This window comes from Biomphalaria glabrata, chromosome 9, assembly GCF_947242115.1.
Source record: "Biomphalaria glabrata chromosome 9, xgBioGlab47.1, whole genome shotgun sequence".
NCBI classification, from domain to species: domain Eukaryota; kingdom Metazoa; phylum Mollusca; class Gastropoda; family Planorbidae; genus Biomphalaria; species Biomphalaria glabrata.
The window spans coordinates 31,104,376-31,123,082 of record NC_074719.1 but is presented as its reverse complement, the minus strand read 5'-3'; the positions used below and the strand labels follow the sequence as shown (position 1 = coordinate 31,123,082).

Below are 18,707 nucleotides of genomic sequence, written 5' to 3'. Positions count from 1 at the left end.
CGTTCTTTTAGCATTTCATTTAAAGAATTCATTCCATGTGACGTCAAAGGAAAAAAAAACACTACGTCACACGGCTTAGTTAGACTAAAATATGTTTTCATTAATACAAGCAATTTTTTCGAGGGTTAATAGACATTGGTGCACCGAGTGCGTTCTTTTAACATTACATTTAAAGAGTCCATTCATATGACGTCAAAGAAAAAAAATTCCATTACCTCACAATAGGCTAGTACCGGTACCATAAAAAAAAAAATGTCTTTATTTACACGAGATATTTAACGAGGGTTCATAGACATTGGTGCACTGAGTTCTAATAGATATTATTTAAAAAGGATCAAAGCCACATTGTTTTTGCGTTTTGTCTGTCAGTCGGTCTGTCCGTTATCTTGATATAAAAAAAAACAACTAAAAGTTATTAAAAATTGATTAACCTTTATTTTACGTTTCAAAACATCGCAATAATTTTTAGGTATGAACACAATTGAAAAGTTTATATAATAGATTGTTCCGGATGTTTGTATAAATAGTAAAAGAAAAAGAGAATTTCAGATAAATGTAATACCGTTAATTAAATTTTTTGGATGGTCTCGTATAAAAATTAGATGTACTACAGCCACGTGGAGAGATTTTCATACCTTACTTTGGTGTTTGGATTCTGTTTTCCTTAAAAATCGGAACATAATATTAACGATAATTAGATTTTTTAATGTTTTAGGTAGAAAGTTAAATGTACTGTAAGAGAGTAGTGAGTTAAAATATTTTTCATAAAAATCCGTAAAAACATTATTTCGTAAATGAGAAGATTATTTGTTTATTAATTAGAAGAGGGAGTTCAAACAATTATTTGGCGTTAGTAGATTTTTAAATAAATTCAGAAATTTCTGGCGACGATTTGTAAGAAACAAAATCCGGAACTTTCTTTATCGATTACAAAACTTCTATGTTATGTTTTACAAGAAAATTAAATGTCTAAAAAGTATAATTCATGTTTTATAAAACAATATCCGGAACATTTTTACACTTAATGAAATATAAGTCAGTATATTAGAGATTATGATTTAGCATTAATATGCTATTTACATAAAAAACGGAACAACATATTATTGATAATGTGTTTTTGCAACGTTTAAGCATGGAAATTGAATGTAATATAAGTTAGAAGAGCAAACAAACATTTGTTGGCGTTGATTAGTTTTGCACAAAAAAATCCGGAACAATCAATTTTAGATACTTAAAACTATTGAGATGTTATGGGAGGAACATTAAAGGGTAAATCAGATTTCCAATAGCTTTTAGAGTTTTTTAAATCTAATCGTGACGGACAGACCGACCAACAGACAAAACGCACAAAAATAAGCTTCTTTTATTCGGATGGGGGCACTAAACAAAAAATAAATAAAATCGGATTTTTAAAAAAAGTTTAAGGAATTGGTTTAGCACCTGATCATGTTGCGACGTTACGCTACTGCACGAAAATCGCTGCATAAAAAGTCCATTTAAAAAAATGTGCGTGATATTTACATACAAAGTGCATTATTAGCCTTTATAAACAAACAGAAATGTTTTCTTTTAATTTTAGCAGCTAGTTGACCAGAAAAAACGTCTTTAACTATTATTTGTATTTGTTGTAAACATTTCCTGTACATTTTAAAAATATATTTGACTTAGTGATACTGAAAATACACAAAAATTGTCCTTCTTTGTTAGCATATTGTAACATTGCCTCCCTTACATTTACGTAATTGTTTTAGAATTGGTGTATTTTTATGAAAAAATCGCTTGCATAATTAATTTTATAAATTAAACGGTTTGCTTTTAGAAAACCAAAAGTAGCCGTTGCACCTAAACTTTTCAAGCCGGATTTAATGATGAAATAATATTTTTCATATCTCTTCTAGTTTTCGAGATCTGAGTGTGACAGACGGACAGACGGACATTTTGCACAAACCTAATAGCGGCTTTTTCCCCTTACGGGGGCCGCTAAAAAACAGATGATACACGAACTCCAGATAAAGACTACATCGATACAACAAGTAAAGTCATATAAATATCTAGGCATCATCATTGATAACGAGCGCTTGGAACTCTGACAAAGAAAACAGCCCAGCGACTATTTTTCAAATACAAACTCAATAGCTTTAAACTAATTAACAAAATCTTAGATAATTTAAGGCGCGACTATGCAAAATCTGCTAACATACGGAATAACTTGTTGGCAAGGACTAAGATGCCTGTGTGTAGTCGCTGATTGAACTCTTTATATTGTGTCTATTCTAGTTATGTGTATGTTTCTGTTGTGTCTTTATATACAAATTTCCATAAGGATCAATAAAGCAGTCTTAGCAAGAGTAGGTAGAGATGTCTTTCCTGGTAAAGTAGCAAGTGTAGGCCTATATTATGTCTGCCCTGGTAAAGTAGCAAGTGTAGGCATAGTATGTCTGTCCTGGTAAAGTAGCAAGTGTAGGCCTATATTATGTCTGCCCTGGTAAAGTGGCAAGTGTAGGCATAGTATGTCTGTCCTGGTAAAGTAGCAAGTGTAGGCATAGTATGTCTGCCCTGGTAAAGTAGCAAGTGTAGGCCTATATTATGTCTGCCCTGGTAAAGTAGCAAGTGTAGGCATAGTATGTCTGCCCTGGTAAAGTAGCAAGTGTAGGCCTATATTATGTCTGCCCTGGTAAAGTAGCAAGTGTAGGCCTATATTATGTCTGCCCTGGTAAAGTAGCAAGTGTAGGCCTATATTATGTCTGCCTTGGTAAAGTAGCAAGTGTAGGCCTATATTATGTCTGCCCTGGTAAAGTAGCAAGTGTAGGCCTATAGTATGTCTGCCCTGGTAAAGTAGCAAGTGTAGGCCTATATTATGTCTGCCCTAGTAAAGTAGCAAGTGTAGGCCTATAGTATGTCTGCCCTGGTAAAGTAGCAAGTGTAGGCCTATATTATGTCTGCCCTGGTAAAGTAGCAAGTGTAGGCCTATATTATGTCTGCCCTGGTAAAGTAGCAAGTGTAGGCCTATATTATGTCTGCCCTGGTAAAGTAGCAAGTGTAGGCCTATATTATGTCTGCCCTGGTAAAGTAGCAAGTGTAGGCCTATATTATGTCTGCCCTGGTAAAGTAGCAAGTGTAGGCCTATATTATGTCTGCCCTGGTAAAGTAGCAAGTGTAGGCCTATAAAAAAAAAAAAAAACTATACGTGAACTGCAAATAAACACTACATCTATAGAACAAGTAAAGGCATATAAATATCTAGGCGTTATTATCAACAACAAGCTTTCATGGGAAGACCACCTTGGAAATCTGACAAAGAAAACAGCCCAGCGACTCTTTTTTCTATACAAACTCAACAGTTTTAAATTAAACAAGAAGATCCTTGAGACATTTTACGGCGCGACAGTACAAAATCTGCTAACATACGGAATAACTTGTTGGCAAGGCAACGCCTCATCTAAACTGTTGCAACGTCTAGAAAACATCATTAAAAAAGCATCAAAAATTACACTCACAACATTACCACATTTAAAGGAACTTTTTGAACAAACGTGCCTAAGAAAAATCGAAAAAAACTTGGAAGACAACGGCCACCCGCTCCATCAGAACTACGCCAGGTCGTCGCGAAGTGGGCGACTTCTGTCAATCAAAACAAGAACGGAGCGGTACAAAAACTCGTTCGTACCTCACTCGGTCAGACTCTATCACCGCCACTCATTGATCAGGGAACATGAAATCGTATGCACCAAGATACCTGTGTGTAGTCGCTGAATGAACTCTTTATGTTGTTGTGTATTTTTCTGTTGTGTTGTCTTTATATGAGAAACGAGTCCTTGTTATCACAACAAATTTCCGTAAGGATCAATAAAGCAGTCTTAGTCTTAGTCTTAGTCTTATGTCTGCCTTGGTAAAGTAGCAAGTATATTATTTCTGTCTTAACAGCTTCTTTCCATGTCTTTAAATAAAAGAAAAAGTGTTATGGATCACATTTTTTATTCAAAACAATGTGTATTTATTACTAGATAGTATTTCTTAAAAGATTATGACATTGCCCCCCCCCCCGCTACACCCATTGATTTGTTTACAGATTATATATTGTTTACTTTGCCATGGACCCCTTAATGATAACAGTAATGAAATAAAGGCCCACAATGAAACGCTCCCCCATCCATTCCTTAGAAAAGCAAATTCTAATATCTATTATGTTGAATTGGACTGGCCTGTAAATTCTAGTGTCTATTGTTATGCTCCAATCAAAACTATTCTATCTCATGCGAGTTCACACAGCTGCTCGGCTTTCCAGACGCTCTTCAAATCACTGAATAACACTTAGCAAACATTTAAAGGGAAAATGGTCGTCGAGTCTTCTCTCGAAGCGTCTCTATTGTTCTTTCTCTCAGCATGTCGTATTTCTTGTCTAGTTCTATCTACTCTTTTGGTCTCAAGATTAATACTCAAAATTACTCTAAATACATATCATAACAACTTCCCTCCACTCTATCTGAAGAAAAAAAATCCCTTTTTTTCCGTCTAAGTCACCGTCCATTACAATTGCATTAGGGCTTTTTAACACACCACAACATGTTATGGGGACACAGGAGCACAACATACATCAAGGCAGATTTATGGTGAATCTTCAGAATAGTCAAGAGTTGGACTTGAAAGTTTCACTACACAGTTCATTTCTTTTGATCCTTTTCTTCATTATATCTTCAAATAGTTCAGTTCCTGAAACACAGTTTATTGTAAGTTTATACGTATCATGGTCTTTAGTTTCAACAGTCCATCTTGTCATCTGGTATCTGCCTTGTAAGTACTGACATCGCCACACGCTCTAGAGTCTAGACTGTCATGGGACAAAGAAAAGAACAAAATTCCCATCAGCTACAACATATACCATTATTTAATAATTCTCTTTTCAGAACTTTGTAACTATTTGGTTGTCTGTGATTATGGTTCTGGCAGACCATGAATGAAATCTAACAGTATTTCCTACCATTCGGCCTCATTCACCTTAAAACTATATAGTTTGGATTCAAACCTCTTTAAAAAGTCATTAATGTCATCTTTCTCTTCTCCAAAGGCCGGAAACTTTTTCTTCAACCAAAACTGGTTCCCTTGACTTCCCCTATTACTGAGGCTTAGGTTTGGATTTGCTACCTCTGCCTTCAAGCGCATTTTTTTCCATAGCCAACTGAAGCTGCCTGTCCGCCTCTTCCCTGGCTATCTTATCCTGTCGCTCTATTTCCTTATCCCTTTTTTCTACTTCTTCCCTTCTTAATTTATCCTGTCTATCCCTTTCGTTTTTTATTCTCTGCTCCACATAATCCCGCAATTCTTTCCCTTTTACTGTAATTCTCTTCCTTAGCTCCTCCCAGCTCTGTGATTACATTAGGAGCCATTCTACTCAATAAGATCTGACTTTCTCAATAAATTCAATAACTTGAATATCCAACCTGAGCATGGCCGTGGGCACCAGGAGCGCCGTTTTCCTTTGTTATACCAAGCTAACCGTGAAGGACTCGCCATTTATGCAGCCGTCCCTTGAGGAACGTTGCATGGATTTGTGACAGGTTTGTGGGAACTCTTTTACAACTCTGCGTCGTGCAATAGGTTGACTCTCGTCGACCCGTGGGCATCCCCACGGGAGTCTTGTGTTGCTACCCATTTAGCCTAACCACTTCCTCTAATGGTCGTTTCCTCACGAGCGCCATGATGAGGCAGAGTAGCTTTGCTCGCGACCACTGTTCTAGCAAGTTCAGTGGTTCCTTCCTCTGGTCACTTTTCTCCAGGTCACTAACACAATCTCAGCCAATCATTCACTTCCTCTGGTCACTTGTCTCCAGGTCACTAACACAATCTCAGCCAATCATTCACTTCCTCTGGTCACTTGTCTCCAGGTCACTAACACAATCTCAGCCAATCATTCACTCCCTCTGGTCACTTTTCTCCAGGTCACTAACACAATCTCAGCCAATCATTCACTTCCTCTGGTCACTTGTCTCCAGGTCACTAACACAATCTCAGCCAATCATTCACTTCCTCTGGTCACTTGTCTCCAGGTCACTAACACAATCTCAGCCAATCATTCACTTCCTCTGGTCACTTGTCTCCAGGTCACTAACACAATCTCAGCCAATCATTCACTTCCTCTGGTCACTTGTCTCCAGGTCACTAACACAATCTCAGCCAATCATTCACTCCCTCTGGTCACTTGTCTCCAGGTCACTAACACAATCTCAGCCAATCATTCACTTCCTCTGGTCACTTGTCTCCAGGTCACTCAGCAAAGTCAGCAAGAGATGTGCGGGAGAATAACGGCTGTCATTCTCCAAACAAAAAAAAATGTTCAGCAATATCACAGTCCTCTCTAACGTTGAGACCAGCAATGGAGTACTCAAAAGTACTTAGATCTCTATCACAGTCCTCTCTAACGTTGAGACCAGCAATGGAGTACTCAAAAGTACTTAGATCTCTATCACAGTCCTCTCTAACGTTGAGACCAGCAATGGAGTACTCAAAAGTACTTAGATCTCTATCACAGTCCTCTCTAACGTTGAGACCAGCAATGGAGTACTCAAAAGTACTTAGATCTCTATCACAGTCCTCTCTAACGTTGAGACCAGCAATGGAGTACTCAAAAGTACTTAGATCTCTATCACAGTCCTCTCTAACGTTGAGACCAGCAATGGAGTACTCAAAAGTACTTAGATCTCTATCACAGTCCTCTCTAACGTTGAGACCAGCAATGGAGTACTCAAAAGTACTTAGATCTCTATCACAGTCCTCTCTAACGTTGAGACCAGCAATGGAGTACTCAAAAGTACTTAGATCTCTATCACAGTCCTCTCTAACGTTGAGACCAGCAACGGAGTACTCAAAAGTACTTAGATCTCTATCCCAGTCCTCTCTAACGTTAAGGCCAGCAACTCAAAAGTACTTAGATCTCTATCTGCTCCAGATCTATTACCACGTTGCACTACAGATTCTTCCAACGACGAAACGGCCGGTTGAAGCTCCTATACGCTATCTTTGAACATAGGGCAAGGCGATCCCAAAATAAATCTTCTATATAGATACTTCGATACAGTTGCAATAATCTGTAGTCTAGCTGTCAGTCCACGAATACGATCTGCAGTTGATGGGCGGAGAAACCTTTCGCTCAAACCTTAGTAATTCTTCTATAATCAATAATTCTTCTATAGATCTACCTTCATAGACGTTCCAAAGTCGGCCAAGCCCAAAGTCGATCACATCGGCCAAGTTCAAGTTGAAGTTGGGCTACCGTCAGCTAACGTTGGGCCATCGTCGTTGTCGCCAAAAATCCGCCAGCTGTTATTCTCCAATCAAAACTATTCTATCTCATGCGAATTCACACAGCTGCTCGGCTTTCCAGACGCTCTTCAAATCACTGAATAACACTTAGCAAACATTTAAAACGTTTATTTACAAGGGAAAATGGTCGTCAAGTTTTCTTTCTAAACGTCTCTATTGTTCTTTCTCTCTAGCGTCTCTCAACATGTCGTATTTCCTGTCTAGCTCTATCTACTCTTTTAGTCTAACAAGGTTACAAAGACAGTTTGTGTGGAAACACAAACTCAAAATCGGCCCCCGAAGTGGTCCACCCAGGCAGGCTTCAAAATTTTCAGAAAGAACATCCGAATGAAATTATTTCAAAGACAAATGACAGATAAGAATGGAAAAAGAAGGTTGACAGATCCTGTGTAGTGCCCCAGCGGTCCAACAGATCAAAAGATAGGTGAAAGTGAATGTAAAGTTAGATGTGAACCTGGCCTAACTGAAGTCTTATAATTGATCTAATTATTTTGGAAAGGCTCAATCTCTTTTTCGAATCCTCAAGAAAACAATACATTTCCGTACAAAAAAAAATATAAATTAAAATTAAAAAGAAAGGTGGCAGAAAATGCAGTTTACAAGTTTTATATTTAACTTAAATGATGTCTAACTTCTAATGCATACTAAATAGATTTTTTCTCTTTAAAAAAAATAATAAACATTTGTTTGTGTAAATATAGTACTTAGTATAACAGAACTTAACAATAAAAATATAAAAATAAAAATTTTTGACAAAAAATCTACAACCGTTTGCATAAATGTGTTAAAAATATGAAAGACGGTGGTCTCCTTTCGTAAAAAGCCTCAAGCGTTTAAGTGTTTAATAGTTAATAGTTGTAAAAGTGGTGTATTTTTATGAAAAAAAGACAGCTCGCATAAGTGATTTAAAAAAATTAGATTTTTTTGCTTTTAGGAAAGAAAAAAGTAGCCGTTACATCAGGACTTTGAATGGTCTAAAATATTGTGATGTCGGATTTTCACTATCTTTTCTAGTTTACAAGATCTAAACGGGACGGACGGACAGACATTTCACACAAAACTAATAGCATCTTTTCCCCTTTCGGGGGCCGCTAAAAATTACTCTAAATACATAACTTAACACTATTGCGTTGAATTGGACCGGCCTTTAAATTCTAGTGTCTATTACGTTGAATTGGACCGGCCTGTAAATTCGTGTATCACATTTCTCCCCTCCCCAACTCTTCCCTTGAATAAATAGACATTTTTTTTCTTGGCACACAAAAGCACGTACTCAATATCGGTTTCATATGACAAAAAATGTTTGTTTTCAACAATGTCTGTTAATGCAAGTTTCGTGCCAAGGAGTGCTCTTGAAGTTTATACACAGAGTTCATAGAGTGTTTTAGAACGGAAGGAAGTATAAGCCTATCTTATACTATAAAGTAGAATGTGAGGTGTATGTATGTTACTTATAGACATCAAAACCGCTTGACCAATCTTGATAAAACTTGGCAGGAATGTTTCTTGGGTACCAACTTAGACCTTAGTGTATGTATTGTAGCCCTAAAACAAACTTAAGACCCTAAAAAAAAATAAAGTTGTCCGACTCTATTACAGCTATAGTATTTTATGGATCTAGGCCATGTCTACAATGTTGACATAGAAAAGATCGAAAGGATTTAGACCTAGATCTAATTTTAAGAAATACACTTTGCGCAGATAGTTTATTACTTTGACACATGAAAATAGAAAAGAATATCCATTGATTTTATTATATAATAAAATTAACCTTCAATTTTGTGTTTCAAAAGAATTTTTTGAATTAATTAGTTCGTTATATCTGTGACTGCATATTTCCTGACAAACATTCTTTTATTAGACAATACCGTAATGAATCGCGTACTAAAAATTAATTCGTTTAATTGTTTACTTTATAATCCCATCCCTAGATCTAAAACTCTAATTCAACTCTAAGATGATAAAACTTCTCTTCGCACAGATAGTTTTATACTTTAACACATAAACATATTAATTAAAGTCCATTCATTTCATATTTTGATCAAATAAATATTCAAATTTGGTTTTCTATAGCTACATTCGTTTACGAAAGCTGCGAAGCCGAGTTGAGATAGGCCTAGATCTATATTCATTCATGAATCGCGTACTAAAAATTATTTCGTTTAATTGTTCACTTTATAATCCCATTCATTTTACAAAGCTATCGCTCTTTTCGTTTTTAATAGATATGAATGTATCGGCTTCGGGTAATCCCATTTTCGCAAACCTAATTTTATTTTCGTAGCGAAAGAGAAAAAACTTGAAAGGATCATTAGTTAAGTTTAACATACATCTAAATCCAATCCACTAGATTAGTAAACACAAACTTAGACCCGCAGGCCGCGGGTAATGTCTGGCGAACATCCTTTCATTAGACATTACCAAATGGTTACACATTAACAGTGATTAACACATCTCTCTACTGAGTCTATTCCTAGGCCTAGGTCTAAAACTCTTATTGAACTCTAAGATGATACAACTTCTTTTCGCAAAGATAGTTTTATGCTTTAACACATAAACATACTAATTATTGTCCATTCATTTCATATTTTAATCAAATTAGCATTAAAATTTGTTTTTCTAAAGCATTTTTAATACATTCGTTCGCTGTTCACTAAATAAAGCTGCGTAGCCGTGTTGAGATAGGCCTAATATTCATTCATGAAAAAAGGTCACGCATGCGCAACACAGTATGAACTCTATAAAAGGCAACTAGATTAGTGTAGATTTAGATCTATGTCTACCTCAAGATCTACTTTTTACTTTAACACATGAACATACAAAATTAAGTCTATTCATCTCAATTTTTAATCAAATATATGTAGGCCTACAATGAAATGTTTTAATTTGAAAAAAAAAATAGATTTAAGCCTATTAGCTATTTTGATTTGATAGCTTCATTCACACCATTTTTACATTGACACATTCGCTTTACTTATTACATTATTATTTCGTTTAATTGTTTACAAAACACTCTCAGTGACTATATCGACAGTAATGCGCAAATAAAGACCCGCGGGTCGCGGGTAACATATGTCTAGTACTTATATATTTATGATAGTCACACTCTGCCCGTCTATAAGTTAGAAACATTTCTCATATAAAGACAACACAACAGAAACATACACATAAATAGAATAGACACAACATAAAGAGTTCATTCAGCGACTACACACTTATCTTATTCATGGCAAACCAGAAACACAGACTAAAAACGCAAAATACCTAGGTGTTATAATAAATGAAAAACTGTCATGGAATCCACATATTGATGAAACTACAAAAAAATCAAACAAAGCATTAGGATTTATTAAAAGAAATTTCTATACATCAAATAAGAACATAAAACTAAAATGTTATTTAATCTTGGTTAGGCCAATAATAGAATATGCATCCTCCGTTTGGGACCCGTCAGCTCAAGAAAACATTAAGAAACTGGAACAGACACAAAATAGAGCAGTGAGATTCATAACAAACGAATATTCACATTTGACTAGAGTAACACCTTTAGTAAAATCACTAAATTTAGAAAGCCTGCAGGACAGAAGGCTCAAAAGTAAAGTAGCAATCATACATAAAACACTGAACCATAATCTTCAAATACAAAAACAAAATTTAATAAAATACTCTGAAAGACACAAAGATAAAGGCACATTCCTCGTCCCATATGCTAGGACAAATTTGTACAAATACTCCTTCTTCCCTAGTGCTATTAGAGCATGGAATGGGTTGCCTGAGCTAGCCAGGAAAACCAGTGACTTGGCAGAATTTAAGTCATTGGTTAATATGTATGACTAAATGCATGACGCGTAGGACGTAATCATCTTCTTTTTTGAAGTAACGTCTGTATTATATAAGATAAGATAAGGCATCTTAGTCTTTTTCATGTTTCCTTATCAACGGGTGGCGTTGATATAGTATGACCGATTAAGTTCTGTACCGCTTTGTTCTTGTCTTGAAACATTGGCGGAAATTGCGAACAAAAAATTGTTTATGGTCCATTTAACCTTTGTGTTTGATTGTTTTGTATAAGAGTGTCACAAATAAAAGTTGGAACAACAATGAGGTCTATAACACGTATTGTTTGGAACAAATTGTTTGGTGTTTTATTTCCATTTGTGTTGAGTATGAAAAAGAGTTAGCGCATCAAATACTCTAGCTACTTTACTGTCAATTAGGTAGCTTACTGTGGGAGTGCAAAGCTTTATTCTTGACCATACGATGTATAAAGTAGTCTACTCTCCACATTTAATCTGTGAGTTGCTTTAATGTCCAGATATAAAAGTGATTGTATTTCATGACATACTAAGTAACATCGGAGACAATGCATTTGGTCTATTTAGTTTTTGACTCTCGCCATATTATGAGGTGTTTTTTTGTGTTTTTTTGAGGGAAAGAAGGGGCGGGTTGTCAGAAATCTTATCATCCAAACAGTTGAACTAGACAAAACGGATTGTTACAAATGTTTCTAACTTATGGACGGGCAGAGTGTGACCAACAAACTAGTGTAATGTATTCACGCAGTATATAGTTCTAACAAAATGTTACTCATATCTATGAAGCTTTGTTCTTGAATTATAAACGTTTTCTCTTCTATCCTAGGCTATATACACCAAGTGCGATCTCATGGAAGAAGCATATCTTTAACCATTGAGTTTTCTACACTAAAAGCTTTCGATGACACTGGCTGTACCCTAATTGAAGAAGATTTTGTTCCTTTGTCGGATGCTGATTTTCTTCTATCTTATGAAAACGGCAAACTTGTAAGTTAAGTAAATTGTCAATAGAAACCTATAAGAGTTGGGTCTGTGTGGTTAACTTGTGTTAGTTAAGTAAATTGTCAATAGAAACCTATAAGAGTTGGGTCTGTGTGGTTAACTTGTGTTAGTTAAGTAAATTGTCAATAGAAACCTATAAGAGTTGGGTCTGTGTGGTTAACTTGTGTTAGTTAAGTACACTGTCAACATGCGAGGTGGGGTTTTAGTGATTAACTGGTGATACAACTATGTCTGGTTAAGTCAATAACATTACAGGGACTGGCGGTTTGGTTAAGGTCCCTGAGTTACACAAATCCTGACACCATACCACAGCTGGTTGCTTCCAGAATGAAAGTTTCCCTTGGCCTAATGGACTATTACCTATTTGTATCTGTTTATTTATTAAGTTGTTGTAAGAGTGTACACAAAGTTGTTTTGCCCATTACAGAGACTTAGTCAAACTCAATGGGATGCAGCGTCAGTCAAAGAGCTTCTATTGATTTTGATGGGATCCTCAGATGTACTCACAGTGGATAAATTTGCACACTTTTATAATCAAGTTTTTGGACAGGTAAAGCTTTTCAACTTTTCACCTGAACCCCCCCCCCCTCTTACGTATGAACTATTGACGTCTCTTATTTGGTCCCAATCTCTATCTGTATACTTTTTGGAACAAGCATGGAGATGTGTCAAATATTTAGGAAGAATTTGAAATATACAAAAAGAATATTGCGCGCTTTCACATTGCACGCTCTATTGTATTTTTGTTTCTAGTTGATACTATTAGTATTACTATCGCTAAATACTTCAAATGGACACTTGCATTGTGATTTGAATACATTTGTTGTTGTTAGTGAAAACTATTGGTCAGAAAGTGACGAAATAAAATGCCAGTTGAGTTTCCACTCATGCATATATAAAACTGTATCTATATTATTTAATATTAAGCTTAATATTCTACATTATCTTAATTCTCTTTAGAAACAAACAATCACTTAACATCCTATTGCAATAATTGCAAAATTACACAATTAATTTTCGATTCTAAACAGTTGACACTATGAAATATATATTCGATTCACACTTTAACTAAATACATCCAACTGACACTTTCACTACTTATATACAATTGACACTTTCACCAAATATATCAAACTGACATTTTCAGTAGATATATCCAACTGACATTTTCACTACATATAATTGATACTTTCATTAAATATATAAAACTGACACTTTCACTAAATATGTCCGATTGACACTTTCAATAAACACACCGTATCAGTAGGATGACATAAAATAAGATTATTTTATTGATCCAAACAAATAGAAATTCAGTTTGACTTCAGTAGTCCACCTCAGCATAACTACTATGAAAATCTTAATAAATAAAATATATAAACGCAAAATATCAGTGATGTACTGATTGATAGATTAACTGATTTATCAAAGGGCCTATATAAACCGCCGAATGGATTCGCGTTAAATTTCGTACACACTTTTTTTTGTTACCGTATATGTCTTCGCTAAGAAACTGTTTTAATAGACTCGCCGTCTTACGCTGCAATTAGCCAAAACTAGCAAGCTTTCTAATCAACTTTCGTATTTAATTTTCGGTATTTCCCCAAAAGGCTTTAGTCTAAAATGCATAAATACAAATGTTTATTTTAAAAATATTTTCTTTCTTTTTTCCTAAAATAAGAAATAGCTGCTTGAATGCGCGTGTGGCCAATTCACTAGTATTTTTTCACTGCCGTTTTCGTAATCCATGTCTAGTGTCCACCCAACTTTTCTACCAATGAAGAATTTTCTAGCTGATAAAAGGAATTGTAAAAAATGCAATTGAAGAGCAACTAACAAAAAAACAACCTATATCTGTTTAAGCGCTAAAACTAAGCTGAAACTCCTTTCGGACCTACTGTCCATGCGGACTCGTAAGGCTGGAAGTCACTGACACTCGCATGACTAATTCTTCTTTTTGAATAGACTACTTTTTAACTTAGAGAGAGAACCAAAATTTTCAAATGTTGACTTAAGGATATATATCTTAATTGACATCACTAATTATAAAATTAACATTTAAAAAAAAATTATTTCCTAGTGGCTTGTATGAGTTTTATAATATTTGATTGCCCCCATAATAATGGAACAAGCTTCTTGGCTATCATTTTGTTTATACATTGTGTTGCCAGATCATTGGTTCTCGAATCTAGTTTGTCGTTTTTGTCGGATACAATTGCAAAAAAAAAAAACTAGGCGAATGATCAAGAACATCGCCTTAAATGGACTTGTAAAGAATAACATAATATGACAAGCAATACTATTTCATACAATATATGTAAAATTATGTAATGATTTGATAAATTCTAAACTGATATTTCTTTAACAGCAATAAGCAATCACAGAGTGTCTCGATTTGATTTTCCAGACTTGTCTCTCAAATAGGTTTCTTAAAAAAAGCGTTGGTGGTTTATAACAATAGAGTTTAAATGTTACCCCTCAAAAAACTCTTTGGTTTTTACAAAAAAAAATAAATAATTTGTTGAAAAAAATAATTTAATTAACTTGTTATAAAAAAATATTATTTTTTTTTAATTATTTTATTTAGCACTAGCCATATATTACCCTCGGCCAGCGGGTCTTAACTTATGTACTGACACTGTAATCGGTGAAATAGTGTAGTAAAAACACTTAAACAAAATAATACTGTTATACCACTGGCGGATACGGGGGGGGGGGGGCGGAAGGGGCGATAGATTATTGGCCCCCCCCCCGTTCTTGTATGTTGGACGATTTGGTGGGGTGGGGAGGTGGAAATAACATTAATCCCGCCCCCCCCCCCCCAAACCATGAACTTTCGAGTGGGGGGACATAAACTGTCCTTCCCACCTAAACCCTTTGAGTGGGGGGTCGGTCCTACTTTTATGGAGAAATAATAGTTTATGAACAAAATTAATTGAATATCTATATAATATAAACTACGTATTGATATGTGAACCCATTTGTATATTATGTCGCATACACATTCTAATCTCAAATTTTATCATTAGTAAATATAAAAGGAAAAAGGGTTGTAGAGTATGGAGTGTTTACTAGTTTTAGGGTTAATTATAGTATGAAGTGTTCACTAGTTTGAAGGCTATACCTTTAACTTTGTCGGGGTTTATTCATGCATTTTTTAAATTCGATTTTATCGTACAAAACATATTTGATTACATTTGAGGTCCTCTGTAGACCATGCTATAGATCTATCATTTATAGGTAGTTCAATATCTTGATCTACATACTCACATACATATATACATTTAAATAGACAGTAGTATATACAGACCGACATGGGCGTAGCCAGGGGGGGGGTTGGGGGTTCAACCCCCCCCCAGGGGGGGAATCGGAATTTAGTGATTGATTTTTTGCTTTGATTTTGTTTATTTTTGGTGAGATTTTAATACTAAACCTTCACTTACCCCACCACAACCAAAGGGGTTTTGAGTTTAAAACCCCCTACCAGGAGGTTTTGAGTTTAAAACCCCCTACCAGGGGGGGTTCGAGTTTTAAAAACCTCTTCCATGGGGGGGGGGGTTCTAGTTTAAAACCCCTACCAGAGGGGTTCGAGTTTAAAAACACCTACCAGGGGGTTTGAGTTTAAAAATCCCTACCAGGGGTTATGAGGTTTAAACCCCCTACCTAGGGTTTTTGCAGTTAACTCCCCCTCTTCTAAAAAACAAAACAAAACAAAAATGCAAACGAAAATCCCCTAATTCCAAGAGCACAGTTAAGAAAGATTTTGATTTTAAAACCCCCTCTAAAATCAACATAAAAAAAACTAATTACGCACTCAAAATGTTATGAGCGTAGCTAAATGGGTTTTGACTCAGTTTTGAGTTTAAATCCCACTTCAGCGGGGTTTGAAGGTAAAAAATACCTCTTTAATATTAAAAACAAAGCAAATTATACACTCAAAATGTTATGAGTGTAATCAAAGGGAGTTTTGAGTTTAAACTCCCCTCCAGTGGAGTTTGAAGCTAAAAAGTACCTCTTCAATATAAATAAAAGCAAATTACTCACTCTTAAATCTATGAGCGTAGCCAAAGGGGTTTTGAGGCTAAAAAATACATCAGTGTAAGAAAAAAAGCAAATTACGCACTCAAAATGCTATGAGCGTTTTGAGTTTAAACCCCATTCAGAGGGGTTTGATGTTAAAAATACCTCTTCAATATAAAAAAAAAGCAAATTACACGCTAAAATTATTTCAGCGTAGCCAATCCAATCGGGGGTTTTGAGTTTAAACCCCTCTTTTACAGATGGCTTTTTTTTAAAGTTTAAAACCCCTCCAGATGGTTTTGAGTTTAAGATCCCGCTACAGAGCATTTTGAGGTGGAAAAGCCCCAACAGATTATTTTGACGATAAAACTTCTCTTTTCGATATAAAATCTAAAGCAAACTACAGTCACTTAATTCCAAGAGCGTATTCAAGAGAGGTTACACATTTTTACCAGTGGCAGGGCTCCATTAATAAACTGCAGTGAATAGTCATCTGGCGAAATTGAAAAACACTAAATGTGGCTCAACAAAGATGGCTAAGACAGATTTTAGGAGTCAGTTATAGAGATCGGGTCTAAATCAAGGAAATCCTATGCCGAACTGGTAGTCGACCCCTTAGTAAGATTGTGAGAGAGCGACGCATGAGGTTTGCGGGACATGTTCTCTGACAAAATGAATTACGCATAAGAAGAGTTGCAATGATATCCTAGTACAACTTGACGCCACTCATTCATGGAGGTCCTCATGGCAGGTGGGAAGAGGCTTCAGACATTACCAGTGACAGATTTTTATGGAAACAGCTTGACGGCAAATGCGCCGAACGCGCGGGAGGGTCTAAGTCAGTAAGAATAGCACATTAGGTTTTAAAAATAAAACTTTTTAATAGCAGGAAAATGCAGTGTAGATGCCTCAGAATATGCATTTTGTTGGCTTTCAATACCAGAAATAGTGCTTGGCGGCGGGGCTTCGCCCCGCGCTGGGGAGCTCCAAGCGCTCCCCCAGACCCCCTTGCTAGTAATGTCGGGGAGTCTACAATTTTATGGAAACACCTTGACGGCAAATGCGCCGAACGGCGCGGGAGGATCTAAGTCAGTAAGAATAGCACATTAGGATTTTAAAATAGAAATTTTTAATAGCAGGAAAATGCACTGTTGATACCTCAGAATATGCATTTTGTTGGCTTTCAATATCAGAAATAGTGCTTGGCGGCGGGGCTTCGCCCCGCGCTGGGGGAGCTCCTAGCGCTCCCCCAGACCCCATTGCTAGTCATGGCGGGGAATCTACAATTTTTCCACTAACTCATGGAAGAACCTATTCTGGGGCACATTAATCGTCTTCCGAAAGAATGAAGGGTCAGAATGTAATAAAGATCATGTAGGCACACACACATAAATACATATAAAAAAAAATTCGCGGGGGGTGGGGTTGGGAGGGGGCCTGGGGGGGGGGAGAAAAAAATCCACCCCCCCCCCCCCGAAAAAAAATCCTGGCTACGCCCATGCAGACCGATATACAGAGACAATGCTTTGAATAACAATTGTTATTTACAATGATTTCCGATCTCATCGTAGCCTTCCATTGGCGGCGTTCTTTATACATTTTCAAACTAAACTTCTGTAACTAATAAATGTAAAATACTTTGATTCCACCTTCTTTTGACAGGATCACTATTTCCTTCCTATAGACACGATTTCTATTTGTATTAGGATAACTATAGTGTTACAATAAGTTGAATTTACTAATGAATAAACTCTATTGAGACCTAACTTAAGAAAGTGTATGTATTCCAGATGGATGACATTCCTGATGCTAGAAGAATGTTTGATATGCTGACATCCGGTGAGGAGGAATCTCAGTTGACATTAAGAGACATACAGAATCTACCAGCTACAACTCTAGACAAAGTGGTCTTTTTTCTAAATGATATTTATAAAGATGTAGAAAACTATTGGGAAAGTGAAACAGTGAATCATCTACATGAAGAGTTCTAACTGAATATTTCTGTATCAATTTTCTCGGTTTTAGTTAGTATGTAAGAAACCGTATGGTTGAAATACACTTTTATAAAAGAATGTTTGCTTCAATAGTATCATTGCGTATCATTAGTGTAGAGTGCAGAGTTTAGTTTAGAAAACATCAAACATTGAAAATCATTTATTGTGTTTCTCACTTCTATGATTAGAATGATATTTACAAATGTTTACAAATTAAAATACATTTTGTATCAAAGAATAGATTCTCTGTGTTTGCTGACTGATTACATTCCAGATTATACACATTTTTTTTTTGGTTAATTGGAAAATAAATTAAAATAAACAAACAAAATGTAGGCTCAAGGCGCTGTAACAACATTACAAACAAAAACAAGAGAGCTAAAATGACAGTTAATCTAAAAAAGTTTTAAACAGATAGGTCTTAATGTTCTTCTTAAAAGTGGTGTAGCATGTTGTCTGTCTGAGATCAATGGGGAGTGAGTTCTAAGCCTTTGGTCCGTGAACTGAAAAAGCCCGCAGACCGTAGCTTTGAGGGAGAAACGTAGCACTACTAAAAGCG

The 18,707-nt window shown here is 35.9% G+C and overlaps 1 protein-coding gene across 2 annotated transcripts in view; it reads left to right on the top strand.

Annotated features, from left to right (window-relative positions):
* The window catches only part of LOC106075099 (uncharacterized), a 40,442-nt gene extending 22,056 nt beyond the window's left edge, over nt 1-18,386 (top strand). For both annotated transcript variants that reach the window (XM_056040151.1, XM_056040150.1), the window contains exons 7-9: nt 11,959-12,119; nt 12,562-12,684; nt 17,945-18,386. In XM_056040151.1, coding sequence (XP_055896126.1) covers nt 11,959-12,119; nt 12,562-12,684; nt 17,945-18,145 — 485 coding nt within the window. In that variant the 3' untranslated portion in view covers nt 18,146-18,386. The remainder of the gene's footprint in view (nt 1-11,958; nt 12,120-12,561; nt 12,685-17,944) is intronic.
* Nucleotides 18,387-18,707: the final 321 nt, after the last annotated feature.